We start from the raw sequence: 24,433 nt of genomic DNA on the forward strand, positions 1-24,433 counted from the left end.
TCAGGAGATTTGCCTTTTCTGAGATCAATCGTACAACTTTACACTTCAATGGAAACATACATTTGGGAAAAAACACATAGAAGATACTTTGAGAAGTCACGCTAACGCAAGCTGAACTGGCCAATGTTGCTAAAACACGGTAGAATACTATAAGCAGATACATTCATTCAAACGTACACTCGAGATCAAAACAACTTGAATCGCAGCAGAAATTTACTCTTGAAACCACAAGAAAAAACAACCTCTCAATCTAAGCAAAAGAGAAATCTCCTTCGAGCCAGCAAGGCTGTAATGGCTGTCATCCTAAAACTCATTTTTTGTAGGAATTTCATGAATTTTTTATCCTAGAAAAGCTTTGAACGCAAGTGTGGGGCATCATTTCAATGAACTTCTAAAGAACCATCCAGTCATGTGAGAATGGCACTTCTCTGACATGGGCTTCCCCAAGCAGGCTGCATTTAGATTCCTGTACATACAAATTCATACAGTCAAAAAAACACACATCAGAGGAAGAAGGTATTGCGAGGTACATTCCTGTATCGCTGCACATGCAGCAAACATGAAGAGTAACAAATGGTGTTCCTAATTTTTTGTTTCTTATTCTGCTTCTTTCTCCCAACCCCAGAGAGAAACCATTACTTCTTGCCTGCTAAATATGCATGTGGTTTATTATGCATCTTGTTATCGCAGGCTAATCTGCATAGGACTCTCATGTATCAAGTCCATCTCATTACTATTCAGAAGGCCATCTCACAGGTGGGCCAAGTAAATATACTGTACAACACTCTGTAGCGGAACAACAACACACTCAGAACAAGTTGATAAACAGGGGTGGGAGATCAGTTATACGCATGCATATTCAAACACGCATAGCAACATGTTCAAACAAGCAGACATGTGCTCGCTCAAGTGTATGTGCATATGCACATACAGAAACGGAGAGAAGAAGACACAGATGATGCAACCCCACTGACAGAAGGTCCAGGTCCCCCTCTTATGGGTGGCAGTTTGGTCTGTGCCAACTCATTAAGAGCGCAGCTGGCCATACGGGTTGGAGTGGGGAAAAACCAGAGGGGCCCTCAGATTAGTGTCTGACTGGATTTTCAGATAATGCTCAAGGATACGTAAATCACTTAAGGGCATGTTTTATATCTTCAACAAAGAAAACTTGCTCAAACTGAAACTTTATTTGACTCAGGTAAATTAAACTCAAATTATCTCAGTTACCGTAAATGGAAAATTCTGCATGAAATCTTACGTTTCCTTAACAATATACAGTAAACATCTTGGTTTTCTTATTAGAAAGGATGCTCAAATCACTTTTGCACTCTCAGTAGACTTGAAATATTGTATTGCGTCGTTGGCTACTGCAGTATAGTCACACCTATATTCTGTCGGCCCAGCGTTAGCTTTGATTGTGGCACATACTCTGCGGGGAGTGGCAGCCTAGTGGTTACAGAAGTGGACTGGAGTCTGGAGGACCAGGTTCAAGCTCCCAGAATGCAACCCAGGTCAACCACCCTGGGCCCCTGAGCAAGGCCCTCAACCCCAACAGCTCCCCAGGCGCTGTTTATATGGCAGACCACTGCTCTCTAGTCTAATTAGAGATGGGTCAAATGCAGAGACCTTATTCTCTTAAACTGTTTTTATTGCTAACTAATCTACTCTCCTTTTTAACTTAACTCTTTTTAACTTATTTTAACTCTTCTTAACTGTTCTGTTGCTGGCTGAAAAACTGAATCTCCCTATGGGGACAATAAAGGTATTCATTCATTCATTAATTCGTTTTGAAAAGCTTATGTAACATCACAATATTTATTCCCAGGCAGAATTGTATTATTTTCTCACCCAGATCTTGTAGTAATGGGAAATGGCTGCTTCAAGATGCTACAGTCTGGGCTGTTGCGTTCAATGCATGTGTGAAAATTATTCACAAAGCTCTCTGAATCATTCTTTGAGACCATTAAATCCTTTCATCATCATCTAGAAATATTCCATCAATGAAGAAACATGGCTACTGATGGAAAAACCTGGTCATTTAGGATGTCCAACTAGACAGCTCACCTCTTTCTTTGGCCCATAATGCTGCTGTACCAAGGTATGACCAGATGAACAACCCCGGATCACTGCTCCCACGGGCTCGTGCGCTTGGCACGAGGCATCACTTCACCCAACACGCCTCACATCCTCTATAGTCACCCTGGGACAGGGTCAATCTTGGCTCATCATACCACATGACCTTTTTCTATTCCTCTAGAGTCCTATCTGTGTGCTTCCAAGCAAACTGAGGCCTTCCTCCCCTTCTCCCCTCTCATCAACCCTCCCTCACTGTTTTGTAGCTTTCTAAAGGCTACACAGCTAAGTAGTAGGCATGGGGCGATATACGATATTATCGTATATCGCGATAAAAAACGGCCGCGATAACGTTATCGTGGGGTACTGTAATTATCGCCAATTTTTTTTTTTTTTTAATTTTTTTTTTTTGGTCACACAAGGCTACCAGCCAGGTAGAAGCCAGTGTTATTTTTTTTCATGTATTTTATTAATATTATTTATTAGGGCCCGAGCACTTGCAGTGCGAAGGCCCTATTGTATTTGCAGGAATTTTTATTATTATTATTATTATTATTTTTTTTTTTCTTCTGACAAAGTGATGGCCTTTTTGCCCCCCTTAACGTGCCCAAAAAGTCACCAAATTTTGCACCCAAGTCAGGCCTGGCGAAAAATTTGATATTTAATGGTTTGCATTAATGGGCGTGGCAAAATGGCTCAACAGCGCCCCCTTGAAAACTTTGTGCCTCAAGCCCCACGATACGGTTTGACGTACATGCACGAAAATCGGTACACACCTGTATCATGGGACAACTTAAAGAAAAGTCTCTTGGCGTCATGCCCGAAACCGAACAGGAAGTCGGCCATTTTGAATGAATCTTGTCACTTTGGCGCAATTTATGCCATTCCTTCGGCAGTTAATTCAGCCCGAACCGTAACGTGCACCCAGGTGTGTTATACATCAAAATGTGCGTCTCCCTCCTGCGACCACACGCATTACTTTTCTCTTTCGAAAGCGTTACCGTGGCGACGCTAGACGCCAACAAGCGCACCCCCCCTTCATCTGATTGGTCCATATTTGATAGTTCTCCAAAAGTCACCAAATTTTGCATGCAAGCCAGACTTGGCGATAAATTTGATATTTTATGGTTTGCATTAATGGGCGTGGCCTAACGGCTCAACAGCGCCCCCCGGAAAACTTTTATCTGCCATAACTTTTGAATGGTTTGACATAGGAAGTTGTGGGTGGTGTCATGGGACTCTGTAATGAGTTCTTAAGCTTCGTTGGCCTTAATTAGCCCCGCCCCTTCTTCTGATTGGTTGTCCCTTTTTTCTGATATAACTTTTGAATGGTTTGACATAGAGAGTCGTGGGTGGTGTCATTTCTGATATGCTTATGGGGGCGGTGGACGTGAGTGCGAGGGCCCGTTCATCGCTGCTTGCAGCTTTAATTATTATTATTTATTTAATATTTTTTCAGAGAGTAGTACAATCCGTGTGCATTTGACTACTGTGGCACTTTATTTTCACTCAATCTTTGTGTTGGCCATGCAGCTTTTATTTTGTATACTACAGAGCAGTGCCTTTATTTTATTATTTTTCCAGAGAGCCGTACTAAGTAGCAGGCAGCCAGCCACTGTTAAAGTTTCAGAGAGTAATACAATCAGTGTGCATTTGGCTCTACTTTGTCACTTTATTTCTATTTGTCACTTATTTCTTTCGACTCTCAGGGAAGTATTTTCTTACAAAAAAAGAAAGTTCAAATAAGTACCGGTAGCAGTACTATAGTTTACACTTTGTAATGCATAACATTTACAGTACACTATTTGTTCTCTACCTCAAGTGTCACTGTGTTGAGAATGATTTGAGAATAAATGTTCTGAAGGAACCAGTGGATCCACGGTTAGTGTTTTTCCTTGCATTTTAAGAATTTTATAAGCGACACGCTAATATCGTGATAATATCGTAATCGTGATATTTTTGTCCACTAATATCGTGATATGAAATTTTCATATCGTCCCATGCCTACTAAGTAGTCCCAATACCTGGACTTATCTTCATTAGAGATGCAGTCAGAGAAAAATGACTGTATTGTGGTGTTTGATCAAAATGAATAGGCATCAAAATTGCATAATTGGTGACTTTTAAAATGACCTCTAATCAGAGTCACTCACGACTTCCTTCTAACCATAACTTCCTTAAAGATGAAGATTGATGGTAACATCTGTTACATCAGCAACAGCTTCCTATATGTTTTTATTAAAGAAATAAGCAGCTACTCACACCATCAGCAGGGGTTTCGTAATATGTTGCCATGTGCCCCCTTTTTCATACTGACCATGTAAAGAAATGTAGTAAAAAGCGTGACAGAGACTAATAGCTGGGTGTAAACAGGACTCACCCAGGTTCCATTTGAGTCCCGTGGTGATGGTGTGGCAGGGTCCACCAACAGGAACAAGGCTGCACCATTCCCCCTCCAGACCTGTGTTCACCCCCAGTCTATGGTTGCCCTGGTAGCACAAAGCATGAATGTGGAAATGGATTAATGTGGACAAATGCATAAAAACGCAATGTGACAAACGAAAAGAAAAACAAAAAACAAAATGAGGAGGAAAACTTCTTAAACTTTTTTGGCCCTGACTGAGAAACTCAGCTTGCACACCTAGGGTCCAAAACTCATTAAAATAAATGATTACACTTGTCAAAACTCTAGCCCATTTTCAATTCCCTAAAAACAACTTTGCCATTTTGAATTACAGTCTGTTGTACAGTGTGTCACGGAGATTCGAAAGAATTTACTGACACCGGTATCTATACAAGCAACCACCTTTAAACCTGAAGAGCACTGTAATAAATATTTCACTTTAACCTAATAGGTAGAGCACACTGTAATATATTTCAGTGTATTACAAAGAATGATATCTACTAAAGGTGGAGAGGCTAGCTGGCAGTGTCAATAAGTAATTCTTAATGGTGTCTGAAAGAGAGACAATGAGATCCTCTTGAGGGACAGAGACATATTTCAAGACATGCTCTACTTAGAAAAACAATGACGGCATTTTGAAATGCCACCATAACGCTCTGAGAAACTAGGACTGGGAGACAAAAAAGTAAAAGGACCACACAAAGTAGTTTCAAGGTAGTGTCCCACTCTTCAGGTTGAGAAATGGCTTTGCTCTGAAAGCACCGGTTAGAATACAGCTGGAACATAAAAAGGTCAAAGCAAAGTTTACAGAGAAGAACAATAAAAATAGAAAAGAAAAGACACAACCCAACCTCATTAAAGTGCTCACATTTGGTAAGGGAAGCCTGTGGCTGTTGCAGGAAATAAAAAGGGGGTAAAAAAGCTTGAAATGTGATAATAATGTTACATCTATGCTTAAGTCACCAATACAAAATGTTTGCAGCTATATGCTACTCTGTCAGTCAACTGAATGAATCATAGTGACATAAATACTGCAAGGACAGGAAAAGCCAATTAGGAGTTTGAAAACTTTAAAGTGTGATGTGTTTCAAATAGAGTTTTCTTTGATGGGCTTCCTGGAGCTGCAGAGCCACAAGGAAGGAATAATAGGCAACAGCTAAGCTTTGGAGCTTTTGGTGTTCAAGAAACAATCCTGAGGTTGTTTTCTAAACATAACCTCAGTGTCTATGTGGTGTCAGAATAAAAGAGTGTCAGAATAAAAACATGTGAATGTCAACTTCACTTAAGAGTAATTGGGAAAAAAAAAACACTACAATACTGAATACTGGAATACAATTGTTAAAGTGGGATAACTTTATCTACTAAATTGTTACTGTATATTTACAAAAGTAAAAAAGCATTTCATTACTTTAATTCCCCACAGATAATAAGAACAATCATGATTAAGACTAAAATAACAAAAAAAAAGGTTTGGGCATGACATAATAAATCAGTTTCACAGAAAAAGATTACAGTAAAATTACCCAAAAAGAGTAAAGCCTGAATTATGGTTCTGCGTCAAACCAACGCAGAGCACACGCCGTCACCGTGACCGTCGTGAACCCTTCGGACTTCTCCGTCACTCCATTTCTCCACGGTGCAGTACCCCCCGTGACCACTAATTTGCGATCTTTTCCTGAATGGTTTATCAGACTTTTTCCGGTCACAGTGAATCAAAAACATAAGGACAACCACTGTGCAAAAAACCGAAACAAAAAAAAAAAAAAAAAAAATCACACATACACGAAGAAAAGAGCGCTGAAAGTTCACGACTGCTTCAAACCGGAAATGCGTTGCTACCAAGCCAACCAATCACAGCCCTCTTGGTCTCCGTGTGGTCTGCGTCGCCTCGACGCGTAGTTACAATTTTCGGGAGGTGCACGTCAGTGACGGCGTGTGGTACGCGTCGACGCGTACCACACGCCGTAGGCATGGCGTCGTTTTGACGCAGAACCATAACTCAAGCTTAAGTGACAAACATGACAAAAAAGGCATACTCTAGCTCGATCAGCACATTAATTTTTCACCAATTTTCACCAATAAAGGTCAAGGACTCAAAACTAAGTCCGATGACACCACCCATGACTCTTTATGTCAAACCATTCAAAAGTTATTGCAGAAAATAGGAACTATGAAATATCGACCAATCAGAAGAAGGGGCGGGGCTAATTCAGGCCAATGAGGGTCAAGTACTCAATACCGAGTCCGATGACACCACCCACATGTCTTTATCACAACTCGTTCAAAAGTTATGGCAGAGAATAGGGACTATCAAATATCGACCAATCAGAAGAAGGGGCGGGGCTAATTTACACCAATTATGGTCAAGGACTCAAAACCAAGTCAGATGAAACCACCCACGAGTCTTTATGTCAAACCATTTAAAAGTTATGGCAGAAAATGTGATCTATCAATTATCGACCAATCAACTACTCTCATCACTTCCTGTTTAACGTTGAAGTTTTATATTTTGATAACTTTTCATGGTTAACATCTTTTGTGTCTCCTGAGCGAGTTTTATGTCTATATAACTGTTAAAAACTAAAGTTTGTTAAAGGAGCTTGAGACCGGATTGTGGCAGGATTTATGAAAAAAATCCGTATACATTTTAAGTTTTCTAGTAATAATGTCAGATGAAGTGTTCCAAACCCAAAAGAATGATTCCTCTAGTGTATCTCTCCGTTGCCTTGAACAGGCTGTGTGCTGCAAAATGTGCTGCAATTCGGTCCTGAATTTCCCGCGCTGTCCTGCGGATGTGACGTCACATGACACTGCATGCACCTTCTCCCCGTTCTCCCGTGCCGGCTTCACTGTTGGCTGCAGTACCCCCAACGGCCATCGTGGTGAAGGGTGGCGCTAGAGAGTCTCATTTCTTAAAAGGAGCCTCAAGCTCCTTTAAAGTACGACACATGAAAATGGCATAAATTGCGCCAAAATTACACAATTCATTGAAAATGGCCGACTTCCTGTTCGGTATCGGCCATGGCTCCAAGAGACTTTTCTTTAAGTTGGGACATGATACAGGTGTGTACCGATTTTCGTGCATGTACGTCAAACCGTATTGTGAAGCTTGAGGCACAAAGTTTTCTAGGGGGCGCTGTTGAACCATTTTACCACGCCCATTAATGCAAACCATTAAATATCACATTTTTCGCCAGGCTTGGCTTGCGTACAAAATTTGGTGACTTTTGGGGCACGTTTAGGGGGAAAAAAGGCCGTCGTTTCGTCGGAAGAAAAAATAAAAAATCTCCTTTTTATTTACTGCTGCACATATTACACTAAATTATTCACTTTGGCACAGACCACCACCTGGCTGAATTCCTTACCTCATTTATACTTTATGTCTAAGTGCTACATCTTTGGTAGGCTGTTCTGGCACAGAGGTCTGGTCTGGAGGTCTGGATCACAATTTGTCATTAAAAATGAAAGAGTGCACGGATAAGTTTCACGCTTCAAAACAGGATCGGGTAAACAAAGTTTCCGTTTAGAGCTGGGGTCTGTCTGCCTGAAAGATTTTACAGTATGCATTAGGCTGATGCAGCTTTGTGTACTGTGTGTCTTACCACACAGACAGAAGGCTGTGTCAGATGTCTCCACAAACTGATTTGCTTCTAAATGTGTCTCTGCTCGGCCGTCTAAGTGAAATTCAATCGAGTCGACAACAAGAGGAAAAAAAATAAATTAAGCTGTTGAACTCTATGCACCTTCTTTCTTGCATTTTTTCAGATCCAAATTACATAAATTTAGCACTACCTCGGGACTTGGATTGATTAAAACATCCTGTTGTTGTGCAGGGACTCCAAATAAAAAAAGCTCGCAGCCCAATATGTCACAGCACATTGCATAATAAATAACATGAGAATTATCCTGAGTCCTGAGCCAGCTTAAAAAAACACTTGTATGTCTTCTGTATGCTTCCCAGAAATAGCATAGTAGCACTTGCACACCTTATATGTGAATGAAAAACTGAGACAAATAGGAGCAACCCTGATTAAATTAGAGCATATCTGTGACTCTGACATGCTCTGATTTAATCAAGACCCACATTGCATTCATTTAATTAAATGCTTTAAAAGGATATTATACATCTACAAATGCAAAAATTTTGAGATGCTTTATGAAATGTAATTAACAACAGATTGCAATGATCTGTAATGCTCATAAACTCATATTTTTCTCACAATAGATGTTGAAAGGAGAAAGCCTTTGTCTTTCATTAATGCTGAAAGACTTAACCTCTAAAATGTGTCTTTTACCGTCTAACTGTGAATCGGTGTGGTGTCAGTTGTTGTTTAACCAGACGGCCGGGGAATCGATCTCGATCCCGTCACATGTTCTCGGGAAAGACATTGAAGCCCCGATTGCCCCGCAATGGGCTCACTGGCGGAGAGCAGGGAGAAAAAAGTGTGCTGTGTGCAGTCGTGTAACAAACGCTGTTGTGCGAGTGTGTTTGTGTGAATGGCTTAATGAGAAACACGATTAAAAATGTACTTTAGAAATGCAAGCCAATCCTACCGACACTCTTTCAGTACCTAATCATGTCATGGTCTGTTAACAATGGATATAATCTGTTAGCTGGTGTTTCTCCAGGTGTTCTCTTTAGGACTACATCCCCTTCCAGCCTTTTGTTACTAATGTTCAACCTTTTTGGAAACATGCTGCTGTCAGAAAATTCTTAATATCGGCTACCATTTTTCGTGAAATAGAAAAATGTTTCACTTTCAATGTCTAATGTAAATAAAATGTTTTTTTTTTAGTTTTGCAAATCATTGCATTCTGTTTTCATCTACATTTTGCACAGCTTTCCAACTTTTTCTCTGTGTTTTGGTTGGTATATTTCACAGTTGTCAAGTTTGCTAAATGGATGAGCACAGCAGTTACACTTGTCTATTAGTTATAGGGGTATATCTAGATTCCACACAGAAAATAAACTCTGAGTATAATTATTGTACCACTAAATCCTGAAGCCAAACATACAAACGGAATATATGCGGAAAGGAAGTTTGGCAAAAATTGTAAACACTTCAATTACGGATGTAACTGGAACAAATAGAGCTGGGCCTTTCGAAGGTTACGCTCACCTTCATGTACAGACGTCTGTGTTCATCAGGCGCTGGCGAATTGAAGCTGCGCTGACAAACGAGGCTAATTTACCTTCAGTGAAGTAAGATTAATTGGAGGTGTCGAAGTATGAAGCAGCAATTGACAACGGGCTTTTGGAATAATGACGAGATGTATGGAGAGTGGATGAGGGAGAAGTTTGCTTTAGGTATACCATGGTGTCATCAGAGCGTAATGAGAGGACCTCGAAAAGAAATAACTTAAGAAAGGGAAAGAATGAGAGCACATCTGTGTGGTAGCATCTTAAGAGATTCTTCTTCATTCACAACAGCATAGCTGGGACTTTATTAAGAGCAGGGAAGCGGGAGTATGTGTGTGCTCCGTATTAAACAAAGTATTCACCATTAAAGATGGAATCAGAAATCAGAAGGGGAAAAAACTAAAAAAGAAAAAAAATAATAATTTGATTTCCAGCAGTCATTTAACAGTTTTGGGAAGAAAAAAAACATTCAAGGTCTCGCGCTGTGTGTACTGTTTGTATATTAAGCAAGCAAAACCTCAAAAAAAAAGTTGGAAAAATCCTCATTGAAAAGAGGAAAAGTTATTCTTACATTTACTCTGACTTTTATTGAACTGCAGAGTTACTAATACTTTATTTCTATATATATATACTTAAAAAAAAAAAAAGGGAGGGGGGCTTTCCTTTCACTGCCGTCCTACTTGCCTCCTGCTGGGGCTCCCGGTCGGGCAACTGGAGTCTGGTGGGGGCCTCGTGCTCGCTTCCCTGACGCCCCGGTCTGACCTCACCCCCCATTGCAAAACATAAATGACCAATTCTAACTCTAATACGGTAATTATTTCTGGCATTATCATGATATATTGTTTCATATTATTATATTAAGTTATGAAATCTCATGGGATGTTAAACTATAGTATTATATTGTTATATATAATAGTATGGTGATACAATTTGGTTATATGTTATAATATTTTATAAAAAATATGTTATATTAGAATATTACAATATATATTATGCTATATTTATATGATATCATGCTACACCACTCTATATGATAATTATTTATTTGTTTACTCTCGAATTAATATTCTCAATTTATGTATCTATTTTCATCATCTTATTTACACACACACACACACACACACACACACACACACACACACACACACAGATGTTGTCTTTTGTTGTTGTTTGCACTGTATGTTAATTAAAAAAAAACAAAACTTTATTTCTACTCGTTTCTACTCGTCAATTTCATCTCATCTTTCTTTCATCTTTGTTAATATACAATTATTCCTTTATTTCAAGTTTGCAGTTCATTCCAAGGACATTTGGGACAGCAGTCATTTAGGGTAGAGATGCACTGAGACACACATTCCACAAGTCCTGTAAAACCTGACGCATATCTCCAGGTCTCGTCATGTGTGGCAACATTAAAAGGAAATAAATTCCAATTAAATTTCTGCAGTGGCATCGGTTCATGTACTCAGTTAACTTCAGCCACAGCGACAAAGACAAGACCTGAGACTCCAAGGAAAATTAATTCAGGACGTCACATTATGTGAAGGTTGGTCAGAAAGCAACCAAAATGAGGGGTTTGTTTGCTTCTGCTCAGATTTGGTATTATGTACTTTGAAAGTTTAGAATTTTGTTCCTCAAGTTCACATGTCGTCATTAAAGGAATTAATGGCAGTAGATATTTTACTGGTTGTATACCTTATACTTAGTTTTGAGTTAGAAATGCACAAAAGTGGACAAAAGTTGAATTAAAGGGGAGATATTATGAAACAAAACTTTTGCTGTGTTTGAGAGCAGATTTTGAAGTGTCTGGAGTGTCTACCAAACAGAAAACTCCAACACAACAACCCTCTCACACAATTGTCTGAAAATGTATCATGCAGTGAACCATTCAGATCTGCAAGGTTACGTGATATCACAGATTCAGATCGGAGTATAATTCTACAGCGTGCCAATCTTTTCCCGGACGCAGCTTCACACCAAGCTGCATTTGCTGGATCTGCGAACGAGGCTGTGTAAAACTTTAACGTGAGAAATTGCCTAGGGAAACCTCTGTTGTGCAATAGAATATAAAGTTCAATTCACAAATGTTACTTTCAACTTTACTGTACAGAAATGACCCTCTTATATTAACCTTCTGCACACTGCTGGTGCTAAGAGGCATCTAGGATGCCCCATCTCACAGTGGAAACATGCACTGTGGTCAGATCAATCAATATTCGTGATCAATATTCAAGGGGTTTTTTTTCCCACAAGAACTATCGGTGTGCTCTGAACTAAAGACCAGCAGGAACACTCAGACTGCTAGCAACAGCCCCAAAAGCTGGCGTTGGTGATGGTAGGGGGTTTTATCACTGCTCTCGTTAAAGTTCATTTACACTTCTGTGACAGCAGAGTTAAAGGTAGGGTAAGCAGTTCTGAGCAAAACTCAGAACATGTTCACATTTAGTGAATATGTCATCACCATTACCCTAGCTGCCCATCTTGTGAGTACACTGCCAAAGAGAAACAGCCATCGCTCCATAAAATTTAAACAGAGTGAGTGCAGCCTATCCCCAAACCATAAACACTGCTTCAGCCAATCGCCAACAGGAGGACGGGCTGAAGAGACTTCAGCAACATATGCTGGCTTCCAGATAGCATCTTTTCCAGGGATGTCCACACATTCAATGCACAAGACAATACAGAACAACATTCTGCACGTTACAGACAAAATGTACGTCCAAAGAAGAGGTTTTGGGTTTAAAGCCGACATGTCTGCAGTTCTGACCTGACCCCAACAGAGACTGCGTAAACGGATGCAAACAAACCCCCTTATTTCCGTGACAGCAATGACCCTGGACTGTGGCAATCTAAGACATACTTTTTATTTCATAAAATGTCCCTTCAGTCACCTCATTGCTCAATATTTTCAATGACAGAACCTCTGTTAAATGTCGTGAGAAGGAATGATGTCATAAAGTGGTAAAATAACTTTTTTTCAGAAATGGTGAAAGATTGAAAAGCAGCAATGGATTTATGTTAACAACATCAAGTTCTTGTATTTAAAAAAAAAAAAAAAAAAAAAAAAAAGTGATTTGTTTGTTTTTTATTGTCTTTTTTACCTTTAACAAATGCTTTTAAATAGCATTTTTGTCCCAGATACTTCTGATTTGTAGTTGTAGATGTAATCACTTACGGGTCTAAGTAGATACGCCAGGCTTGTTTCCTGTATGATCAAAGTTGGGAGTTGAGTCATGGACATAGCATGGTAAAGGGTCTCAACCGACGCCATGGTCTGGTCAATCCTGCCTCCCAGGCCGCCCAGCATCACTATGGTGTCCACCTGGAAACACAAAGATGACCTCAGTGCTGTGGCCCTCTGACAGGAGGCTGCTGCTTTCTTTGCTTGAATAACTTGCGGTAAATGCATGACAATGTGGCAGAGGTGGCTGTTGGAAAATAAAAAACTGAACAGAAAAAAACATTAAAAATAGTTGTGCTGAAATTGGATCAAAGCAAAACAGATTGTGATAGACATTTTATACACCCACTTGATTAGTTAAGAGCAGAACACTTGAAATGTAATTCAAAACAAACTAAGTGGATAACTTAAAATAAAATGAAAGTATTTTCTGCAACCTCAGAGATGAAATAGGGTTCATCCACACATTATCCGCTACGATATTTACAGCTCTCAGCAGTTACATTCTTAGACTAAGTCCCCAAGTAGAGGAGCACCAGTGCTGACAGCCTTAAAACCCAACAGAGTCCGCAAAGCAGAAGTGCTGTCACAGGCTTCATCAGTTGCACACACTTCAATGTTTTCACCTCAAGGCCTCTAAAAATAAATAGAAAATAAAGAACTTAAGAAGAGAAAATATTTTTATTACCTCTTTTTTTTCTGAGCAGCATCCAAAGCTTTCCCTTAATACCTTCAAATCCCACGAAAAGACCAAAACAATATCAACAATGTCAGACTTTAGAGTCTGAAAGAATGAGCATATCCCACAGAAATGTGAACACTTTTCTAGCGCATTTTAACAAACAAGCTTTTGATGCTCTTTATAAATGTGCCAAAAGATAAAGGTGGCACACATGAGCAACAATTCATTAAATTACTTATTCAGCAAAAATATCAAAAGATGAAAAAATCCTTTCAGCTGCCTTAAATTTAAGGTTGTTTTTTTCCCCCTCATGTACGGACTGTTTTAAGTCCGTCCGCAACATTTATATAGGATTCAGATCAGGACATTGTCTTCATCCCACAACCCTCAATGACTTCTTTCTTAGTTACTCCTTGGTTGATTTGTGTGTTTACAAAGGATCATTACTCTGTTTAAAGGCCCATTTACAGCTAAAGTTTATGCAGAATGCAGATGCAGAATTTATGATTGAATCAATTGAGCTGCCCAGACCCTGAGGCAACAAAGAAAACATTATACCACTAGCAAGGTTCACAGAGGATATGAGGCTCTACTCCTGAAGCGCTGTGTTTGATCACGACCAAACGCACATGATTACCGTTTGTCTCTCCAAAGTAGTAGTATGTTATTCCAAAAAAAACCTGGTCTTTGCTTGTAGATTCATGTGGTGACTGTAGCGTTGCCATAAAGTTATTCAAAAGCAAATTAGTTTTTTCTTTTTCTGGCATAAAGATAACATTTGCGTATTCTCCTCACATACTTTGGCAACATCAAGTGCAGGTCATGTGATCAGCTTGGTATGATGACGTCATATCTGCTGAAGATGCTAGAATGCTAGCTATGATTTTTCTACTCACAACCAATTAATGTTTCTCTTTCAATTCTCATTTTATAAATTAGAGGGTGTGACAGATGTATGTGATTGTTTGTACCGTCATCTTTACGAGCCGACAAAGTGGATGGAGTTTTATCGCTTCCTTATATTAACAAAATAAATAATTTTTCTGGCATATTCTTCATAAATTGCTCACACAAGTGTACAACTGCTATCAGAAGAGCTACAGCCATTTGTTAAAATGACAGATATGCATTTTTTTCTTCTTGTCAGTATGCATGCATTAACTCATTTTAAATTACTGCACAGGAACCTCCTGAAGTGTCTGCTTGTCATTTTGCCACTCAGAAATTAATTTTAATTTCCCGCTGGCTTGACAGCACTGAGCTATTACTTCAGTGTATTAAATGTCTTTCAGCACATGAAAGAGCTCGGATCAAACTTGTGCTTGAGCTCATAACAGGAAGAAATTTACCACACTAAATGTGTCATAACTAATTTCCTGGCTCAGGAGATGGAGTTAAAGCAAAAGTGAGAGCTGAGACTGAGGTTATTTCAGCATCTGGCTGGCGTGCCTACATGTGGAGACGTTGTCTAAACTGTAAACAACACGTGGTAAACAAACTCGGCTCTGCCAGAGAGAAAGTGATGGAGATAAGAGAGGCTGTTAAGTAGTGAAGATGCAAATCTTGCTGCCAGATACATCTCGATGATTTGATGAAAATTAAGACAAAACGTAATCTAAATTTTACTGGATTCATTTACAAAGTTCTAGTATCCAAGGGTAACTGTAAACATTAGAGGATATTTCTAAATGTTTACTTTTCTTCGCCTGATTTTAATATCATAAGACCTCTAATTGTTTACATCCTTCACCTTAATACCTTTAAATCCAATGAAAAGACCAATACCAACAAAGTCTTAATCTGCTTTTGAACTCTTCACATGCTACACGTCTTTGTATCTAAAACCCCCAAATCATGTATTTCTAGGTAAAAATGTAGCTCTTCTTTAACACTTAAAAAATGCTTAGTGACTTTAAAAACTGCTGGGAGTTATAGCCTTTACAAAAACATTATAGAGACTGAGGTAAATAATGCATTCGTGATTATTTTGAGCCATATACAAACTTCCAGACAGCATCCACTTGCAGCCCCGGAACCGTGTCCTTTAATGGGCCCATCAATGTCTCATGAGGGCCTGAGACGATGAGGACAATAATCTCAGTGTGAGTTATTTTCTTCTATTTTTTTCTATTTAATTTAAGTGGGACTGGCTCTGTTAACCGTTGAACCTGACGCAACACATACATATACAGACCTGTGCTGGAAGCCTGGCCCTGCATTAAAGCTGTGCCGGAAAGAAACGTTTGTGTTGGGACCAAACTGATGGTGAGCAGCATCACAGAAGAGCAAACTTAAGGTCAAAATTGAAAGCAAGGTGATATAACTCAAGGACACAATTCTCAAGAAAAGTAAAAAGAATGATGAAATAGATCAAGAAACAATGAAAACAGAAAAAAAGACTAGTATTTTCAGCCTTCAATGATACACCAGCTTGCTCAATCTTCACTTTCCATCAACACTTCTGTTCTATCAGCTACGCATATCAAACATCGTATACCTGTATAAGGTTTCACTTGCTCATATTTCATGTTTGTTTGTTGAAAACAAACCAAAGAGCGGGCCAAGAAGAATCTCATGCCTGAATGAGGAAAATTTAACAAGCTGGCGCTACAGAACCAGCTGTCCTCGCTTCTGATTGGCTTCGGGAGTCGGGCACGAAGCAATGACTTTGAGATCCACGCAAACAACTGACATCCTTTCACTCAGGATGCCAAAAAGTAAAACTAGATATGAACTGAAGAAAATAAAAACAGTGGCACTGCTTTCTAATGATGAAGCTCAGAGAAACAAACTAGTTACACAAACAGACACAAACACCAGCTGTTGGTACCGATTCATAAAGCACAACAGCAAGTGCACAGAAAAACAGCCCCCAACCCCCCCACAGACACAATATATAGTGGACACACAGAAACCCTCTTATAGGACACAACACACACACACACACACACACAAACACACACACCAATCCACCTACTCAGTTCCTGCATCCTCTTCAGGGTCAAAGGGGGTGGCGCCTGCCATGGTTTCTGAACTGTGGGAGGACGCACCCTGTAGGTGCTGGAAGCAGATGTGAAGTCTGGGAGTAGGGAGCATATTCCCTATTATGGGATTATCAGTATCCATGGGGGGCTGGTGGGCTGGATGGTTCCTGATGGGCTGAAGAGTGAATCCAGTGGACTGGTGGAGGTCTGCTGAACAACACTGACCCAACACACCAGCACCAAGTTTTGGTTGCAACCACGAGTTGTTGCTGAACTCGCGTTATGCGTCTCTTCACCTCTGACTGTTTCAGCTCTTGTACAAATCGGGCGGTTGCATCCAACGTAACCACAAAACACCACACACTTAATTACACACATCATACGACACAAGCACCAATGCATTGTCATTAACACACACAACATCCATGTAAAAAAAAAAAAATACAATTTGAACAGGCTAGCATCTTGATGCAAGGCAAAACAGCCAAGAACTGCTCCACTTTGAACTTGGGGTTTGCATATTGAACAGCAGTACAGCACCGATGGCAAATATGAAGAATATTACGCACTCAAAAAAACCTGATGCTCAGTAAAAATCTAATTTTTTTCACTTAAACTTGCTTAGCAAACGGAAGTTAGTGACGCCGAATAAAAGGAATTACAACAATATGTTAGTGTAAAAATGTGAGGTTTTTTTTATATAATCTAGCCCTATTATAAGCACCCAAGGAAGCAAAAGTTTGGGGATGAGTAATAGTAGGTAAAGAAAGGAAAAAAAAAGGAAAGATCCTGGCAAAGAAACAAGAGCACTCGTCAGAAACTGCTATAAAAGGTTGAAAACTGATTGACTGTCTGCCTGTGCACGATAAGAGCCTGACAAACACTCAGCCACAGCACAAAGGCAGATTATTAGCCAAGCTGAGAAAAAAAAAAAGATTCATGGGTGTGAAGGATAAAGCCTGCCAAATAAACAGGGAAAATGCACAAGTCGGCAGCATGTGTACATATGAGATGAGGTGTGTATTTGCCAGTTTTTTAGTGTGTTGTTGATGGTGTTTCATTAACTTGTGCATTTTCTCTTTGTTTATTTATCAGGCTTTATCCTTGGGGGGTGACTGGAAGACTCGGTAGTGACTGGAGCCGCACTCAGGATGAAGCGTAAAAATTCTAACACAGAGGACAAAACACACAAAAGCGACCAATAAGAAAGTAAGTGAAGACAGATACATAACTGATCCCCTCAACGAAGATTTTCTGGGGCCGTCAGGTGACATAGCGTGGAAGTATAAAAGTATAAACTGATCCGGATCAGATCATTGCGTATATTTGCCCAAGCTGGGCATGAGCCAAAGCTGCTGGGCTAGTTATTCATCCCAGAGCCTTGGACATCAGGTTGTTATGGCTAAACAAATATGAAAAAAAAACTTAAATATTTAATTTCGAAACAGGCAAATCACACTTTGCATATTGTATGTAGGTGTGAAAGTGGCTAATGTTATTCCAAGGATGCTTTTCAACATTTATTTCTTCAGGAAACTTTAAGTGAACATGGATGTTTCTTTCCAGCAGAGAGCATGTTTCATATCCACACACCCACATACTGGCACCAGGGAACTGTCGGCAGTGAAACACAGTTGGACTCTACCGACCTCTGAGCAACTCCTTTCAAGTACCTGAGGATTGAATTCCTTACTTAAGGGCTAAACGATCAGCAGACTGTAGATGAGAACTTACCCAGAGCTACACCTGCTGTTGGTTATTCTAATAATAACCCTAACAATGTAGGAAATAAAGATTTCTCATGACATTAGTATGCTAATGTGAAGCAACCGTTTTGAAGAAAGTGTCTCCGAAGGGCAAGAGTTCTTCAAAAAAGGCCCACGCCATGAAGGGAGGAAACTTGGCAAGCAACTTTATTTAGTTTGTGGGCTAATGGGGGAGAAATTAGTTATCAGGAGTGAGCATCCTCGTTAGATAACCTTTGTAAAAGGTTAAAGTGGACATTAGATCAGTGTTTCCCAACCCTGGTCATCAGGATACACTGTCCTGCATGTTTTATTTGCGACCCGGGTTCAGCACACCGTGATACAAATGGCTGTGTCACAGAGTTGTACAGAACTTGATGATGAAGCTGGTGACGACTGTTTGAATCAGGTGTGTTGATGCAAAGAGACATCTAAAACATGCAGGACAGTGGCCCGGGGACCAGGCATTAGATGGCCCATCATAGCATCACAGAGTGTGTAATTACTTTAGAAGAAGCCATTTCCTTAAATGAGATGATTCCGTCTTACATGTCCTTGTTTTTCCAGCTGGAAAATGTCCCCTGCGTCCTCACAACCAAAGATGAACACGGTGTCCACATATATCTTAATGCTATACCGATTATATTTCTGTTCCCCTTTGGCTGGGATGGTGATGTCAGAAGGCAGAGTCAGAAGATGTCCTTCCCATTACGTGACCAAAAGCTGACAAATTAATGCAATCCCTACTGCCCCATGAATGACGCAGTTAGTAAAAGTCTCTAAATAAAGTCTTGCATCGTAGAGGTCACAAGACACGGGTGCATCATGGTTAGTTTGCATTCAAAGTAAATAAGACCCTGCACAGCTCTTTTGGGAGCTTAGAATGATGTCTAAGGTAAGAATCAATTGTTGCAGCACTTTAAATAAGTTAGAAAAAAAACAAAACATGTAATGTCCCCTTTAAATAAGTTAGCTTAACTAGTTTAATCAGGTGTTTAACCGCCGTTACACATAGAAACAAGTGCTATGAAAGTATAAACGTCTCAGCCATTTTTTTTAGACAATGTAGTTCTAAAAATGCCGCACTCTTACCTTAATGAAATATATTGAATTGCAAAAGTGCATAACTTAATGTGTGCATGAATATGATGTGCGCATCACCTACTGTACCTGTAACTGGCGTTTTTTAATCTCCTCCACCATGATTGCCAGGCACTTTGTGAAGTCTGTTAGATCCTGGTCAGCTGTCGTTATCAGCTTGCACCCCTGTACACATAAAGAGAGATTAAAACACATACAACAGCAACAAAACAAAATCCGATATTTGTGCACACACTAGATAGCAAAGCCAATACCCAGGAACAGATAAGGAATGTGAGGACAAAAACGAAAGCAGGAAGGGATGGAGACATAAAGAAGGGTATGAATCAGTATTTTAGTGCTGTCTGGCTGCCTGCGGGTTGTGTTGTTGAATAATGTAAAGGTTCCGGTGAGTGGCCCTAACCTTACAAAATCTAGGTAAACAACCATGCCCTGGCTTTCTTTCTCTCTCTCTGTCTCTCTCTCTCTCTCTCTCTCCTTCAGTGTCACTTTCTTCCTAAAACACTGTGACTCCCCCGTATCGCTAGCGCACACACAGAACAGCGAGTTCACACAAAACTTGTTCGCTCTGTTTGATCGCATCATCCTCCCTTCGCTCCCCTCCTCCTCCATCATCATCTCTCCATCCCTGCATCTCTTTGTCTTTCCCCCTCCCCTGTGAATGCTTTTCTGTTCTCTCCATTTTCCATTTATGCAGAATTATTCACCATTTGCAGCAAATCTCTGAAGGAACGCATCAAACTTTCCCCATTGTTCCGCTTCAGGTGTATTACCATAACAGTGTGTTCTCTCAAGGAATAAAGACATTTCTCTTTTTTTTTTCCCACACAACCTGTGTGATAATTTGTGAAAGGAGTCTAGTATTTGAGGTACCGACAGAGAAGGGAAAATGGAGAACAGGCAAAGAAGAATGACATGTTTATTGCAGGAAAGTCCATATGTTGAAAGGTGGAGTGCATGCACGATTAAGCTTTGGATCTTGTGCATACAAGACCGGTTACTAGTGACATCAATAATTATTCAAATGAGCCTACAGTTTGACATTGTGCCCCCAAAACAATGGAAAAACCCCCTCATCAGTTAATTAGCACTTTCTTCTAATAACCATAGATATTTCAGCCGTGAACTCACTTTTGGACATTAAAGGATACAGGCAGTAAATACTGTGATGTATAATGTAACCAGCAGACTATGAATGGGTTCTGCTTCATTCCTGCTATGTTTAATTTACAAAGGTTGCGATACCTCAGGTGCTCGGATCAATATAACGCCCTACTGAATGAGCCTACTAAACCATCACATCTATGCATTTTATTTTTCTGGATTCATTTCACTGCTTATACAGCCTTCTGACACAGGATATTCCAGTTTATTTTACTTTTTGCGATGGGGTTATAGAGAGGTTGGCTGAAGTAGTGAAAAAGCTACAGTTCGGAGAACTTCAGCTAAACAAGGCTATCAAAATATAACATTTTTTATACTTTCCTAAAGAGAAAAAAACATCACTTGAAAAGACGGGTTGCTTTATTTCACAATCTTGTGCAACACAAATTTTATTTGACAGTTTTTTTTTTTACTTCTACTTGCAGTTGTTTCTAAATGGACCCTTCAGGATCACAAACCTTTATTTTCAAACACTGCATTTATTTGCTAACTTCCTATGAAATTAACTCCCATATCACATCTTGAACTGTATATTTCATATAATGTAATATGTGTGGTTTCACAAGCAGAAAAAAGATGTTTTTAAAAAAGGGATGATTTGTCAATTCCTGAAAACAAAATAATCAAATAATACTAATAATGTCATGAACAAGAGCAGCACAGTTGTATAACAGCTGAGATACTGTGTACATCCCTCAGCGCCAAGGCGGCCAAGAGGGCAACTGCCCACACAGACCAAGAAGCAGGGAGTTTTGAATGAATAAATATGAATTTCATCATGAATTCCTCCCCCCTAATTTTTGCACTGGATAGTAATAGATTAGCTGATGTAAAAAAAACAAAAACAAAAAAACAAACAAACAGATGTTGCCTTTCTGAGGCATCAGCTGTTTCAGATTGGCTCCTCTATGGCCATCATTCTGAATAGCTGTTTCATAGCTTCTCATCAGACTTCCTCTCTAAACTGAGTGCGTTCCATGCCGTCTACAGCAGGTAAAACACTAACTACTAAGTCCTTCACACATTGTGTGATTATATTATATGACAAGTACATCACAGAAAAAAGGGTTGTGTAAAAAACTAGAATAGACCTCGTTCAAAAGGCGTTCAAAAGGCAAAAGTATAAGCCCTTTTTGACATACCTTGCCAGAAGAGAACCTACTTTGGGGGAGTCAATGGTTTAATAGACCTTCCTATATGCTGAGACCATTGTGCAGCACAGGTGAAGGCTTAGGATCCCAATACTGATTTCCCACAAAATCAGACAAAACATCCGGAGTTCTTTTGTTCTGAGTGTCATATTGTTTTTGCCAGCCATATTGCGTCTGAGTGTACACCTGTGTGAGCGAGCTTTATTCCACTCACCTTGTCTGCATAGAAAGCTTTGACCTCTGCGGTAATGGAATCAAAATCCCCGCTGATATAGTCGGGGAGAAAGCTGCAAGTGAGGATAGAAAGAAATGGTGAGTGACAGAGGGAGAGGGTTAAGATTGAAGAAGAGCGTGAGCCAGAGATAGAGGAAAGACGGAGCGAGACGACATTAGGGCATGTGTCAGCTCTTTGATCTGTGCAGCGAGGGAGAAGAGTGACGCCGCCGGGGAAGACGAAGAGACATGGAAACTGACAGGGTGATTCTCTGTGGTGCTGATCCTGGCCCCGCCACACTCACATGGCGGACTGAAGATATACAAAGATTGATGGGAAAGTGCACCAGCGCAAACATAGCAGCACGTGGAAGCAAAAGTTCATATTTATGCTCTGATAATTAGGTACATACAGCATGATGAACCGAGCCACATCAACACGGGAGAGTAATTACAGGCCTGAGGGCAAACTTGCTGATTAGTCATATGCAACGTAATAAACAGATCTCTGACAGTTGCTGTTTCTCTCACACAAACAAATACAGCTCCATGTACCTGCTGTTGATCAGACACTGTTCCATCACTTCAAATTAGTAAACTCATCAGATTGATGACACTGTGACCAGTGGAAATGAATGTTTTCATAAATGTTTGCCATCTATGATCAGTCAGCACGTTGCAAGAGTAATGCGACACATTCAGGAAAGCAGACCGTCATATCCTAGTGTTGGTGTCCCTCTTTTTAATCCTTTTTTTGGTGTGTAAAAAGACAAAGAAATAACCTAATTGTAATGGGTCTTAATTTTACACAAATACAAACATACATGGGGAAAAACCCCTTTCACTGTGCCATTATACTTAGCAAAAATAAAGCCACCCAAAAATAAATAATTTGGCCAATACTAAGGACCCCTTTGTGGTGTCAATAAATTTAATTGCAATATTAAGTTGCAGCCCAGTGCCGTTAATCATAATCCCTTAATGATCTTATCCTCAGCAGGTAAGAAGATCTGAAGAAAAGCAGCTTTTTTTGGCAGTTTGCCGGTCTGGAGTGCTCAGTGTGTTAATGCCAGCTGGGAAAAGCATAAAAAATGGTCTCAGAGAGGCAATTGGTGATGTGCATCAACCTGGAAAGGGTTATAAAAGCATTTAGAAATATTCTGAGTTCAACATTCGGCACTGAGAGAGTATTCACAAGGGGAAAGCATCTAAGAGAGATGCCAATCTTCCCAGGAGTGGACATCCTAGACAATTTACCACAAGGTCAGACCATCTAATGCTCTGAGAATGATATATAAAGAAAACCAAGAGCTGCATCTCTGATCTTTTATCCTTCACATAGCCTGTTAAAAGTCCATGACAAACAAAAAGAAAAACTGAACAAGTAATGCGGTTGTCAGGAAAAGGCTCTCTTGTCGAAAAAGAACATATAAGCAGAACTAATGTTTGCAAAACTATGCCCAGAATTTGTCAAACACCAAATACAGCATTTCAGCAGAAACATATCGTATCCACTGTAAAACAAAGCTATGGAGAGCTGAAGATGTGGGTTGTTTTGCAGCCAAAGGACCCAGGTACCTTGCAGTCATTAAGTCAACCAGAAACACCTCTGTGTACCAAAATATTCTAGAGGCCGTGACGCCATCTGTCCAACCGCTAAACACTAGTCAAAATTGGGTCATGCAACAGGAAAATGATCCAAGTCACACCGGTAGATCTAAGTTTGGACCTCAATACAACTGAAAAGCTGTGAATGAGTGAATATCCAAAAATGACAATAATGAAATGAATGAAATGAAATGAAATAAAGCCATACATAGAACTACTTCATGTCATTGCTAATTGCTAATATATCTATTTCTAGGCCACTGATGATCATGGGGCACCTAATCAGCACAGTTTTGTTTTTCCATTTGAATTCAATATTGTTTAAAAAAAAAAAAAAAGGGGGGCAGTCAGGAAAAAAAAGGTATAATTTATTGTTCATTAAAAAATTTGAACGAAACTATGACTATTAAACGAGGGAGCAGCAACTTTTGCCAATGACGGTAGAACCATAAATACTAGAGATTATATATATTTATAGGTTGAAGTCTGGTTTGCTAAGATTCAAGTTAATGGGCTTTTACTTCTAAGAAATTAGATTTTTTAACATAAGCCTTGTTTTTTCTTGCATTCGTAAAATATTATAAAATAAGTATTTCCACGGGACTCTTTACAGGTGGGACAGCGATGCCAAGGACAACAAGTGCTAATCGGATATAAACACCAGCAAAGTCAAGTGCATGAATTTACATCTGAGAACTAAGCTCAGACTTACTTTTTTTTTCATCTTTCTTTCTCTTTTCTTTTTTATCAGTATTTCACAGCCAAATGCGAGAAACTTAGGGGGCCTGAGCTTACCATTAAGGATGGGGATTACTGCTTGTAAAATCAAAACTCACAAAGGCATTAAGTTCAATTCACTAAACCCTAGTTTCTTATGGTTAAAGACTCATATAACCATGAATTTCCACACAGACATCAGACACATTTATCACAAAGCAAAGTAATAGTTATTTCCTGCATAAACTGGAATAAAATACTTAGTTAATA

The 24,433-nt window shown here is 39.6% G+C and overlaps 1 protein-coding gene across 2 annotated transcripts in view; it reads right to left on the reverse strand.

The window, feature by feature from the left end:
- The window catches only part of tpk1 (thiamin pyrophosphokinase 1), a 363,180-nt gene that overhangs the window by 27,541 nt on the left and 311,206 nt on the right, over positions 1-24,433 (reverse strand). For both annotated transcript variants that reach the window (XM_061713901.1, XM_061713900.1), the window contains exons 5-8: positions 21,840-21,912; positions 19,380-19,475; positions 12,793-12,939; positions 4,454-4,562 (exon numbers count right to left, since the gene is read on the reverse strand). In XM_061713901.1, coding sequence (XP_061569885.1) covers positions 4,454-4,562; positions 12,793-12,939; positions 19,380-19,475; positions 21,840-21,912 — 425 coding nt within the window. The remainder of the gene's footprint in view (positions 1-4,453; positions 4,563-12,792; positions 12,940-19,379; positions 19,476-21,839; positions 21,913-24,433) is intronic.

The sequence above is a fragment of the Cololabis saira genome, chromosome 22, assembly GCF_033807715.1.
Source record: "Cololabis saira isolate AMF1-May2022 chromosome 22, fColSai1.1, whole genome shotgun sequence".
NCBI classification, from domain to species: Eukaryota; Metazoa; Chordata; class Actinopteri; order Beloniformes; family Belonidae; genus Cololabis; species Cololabis saira.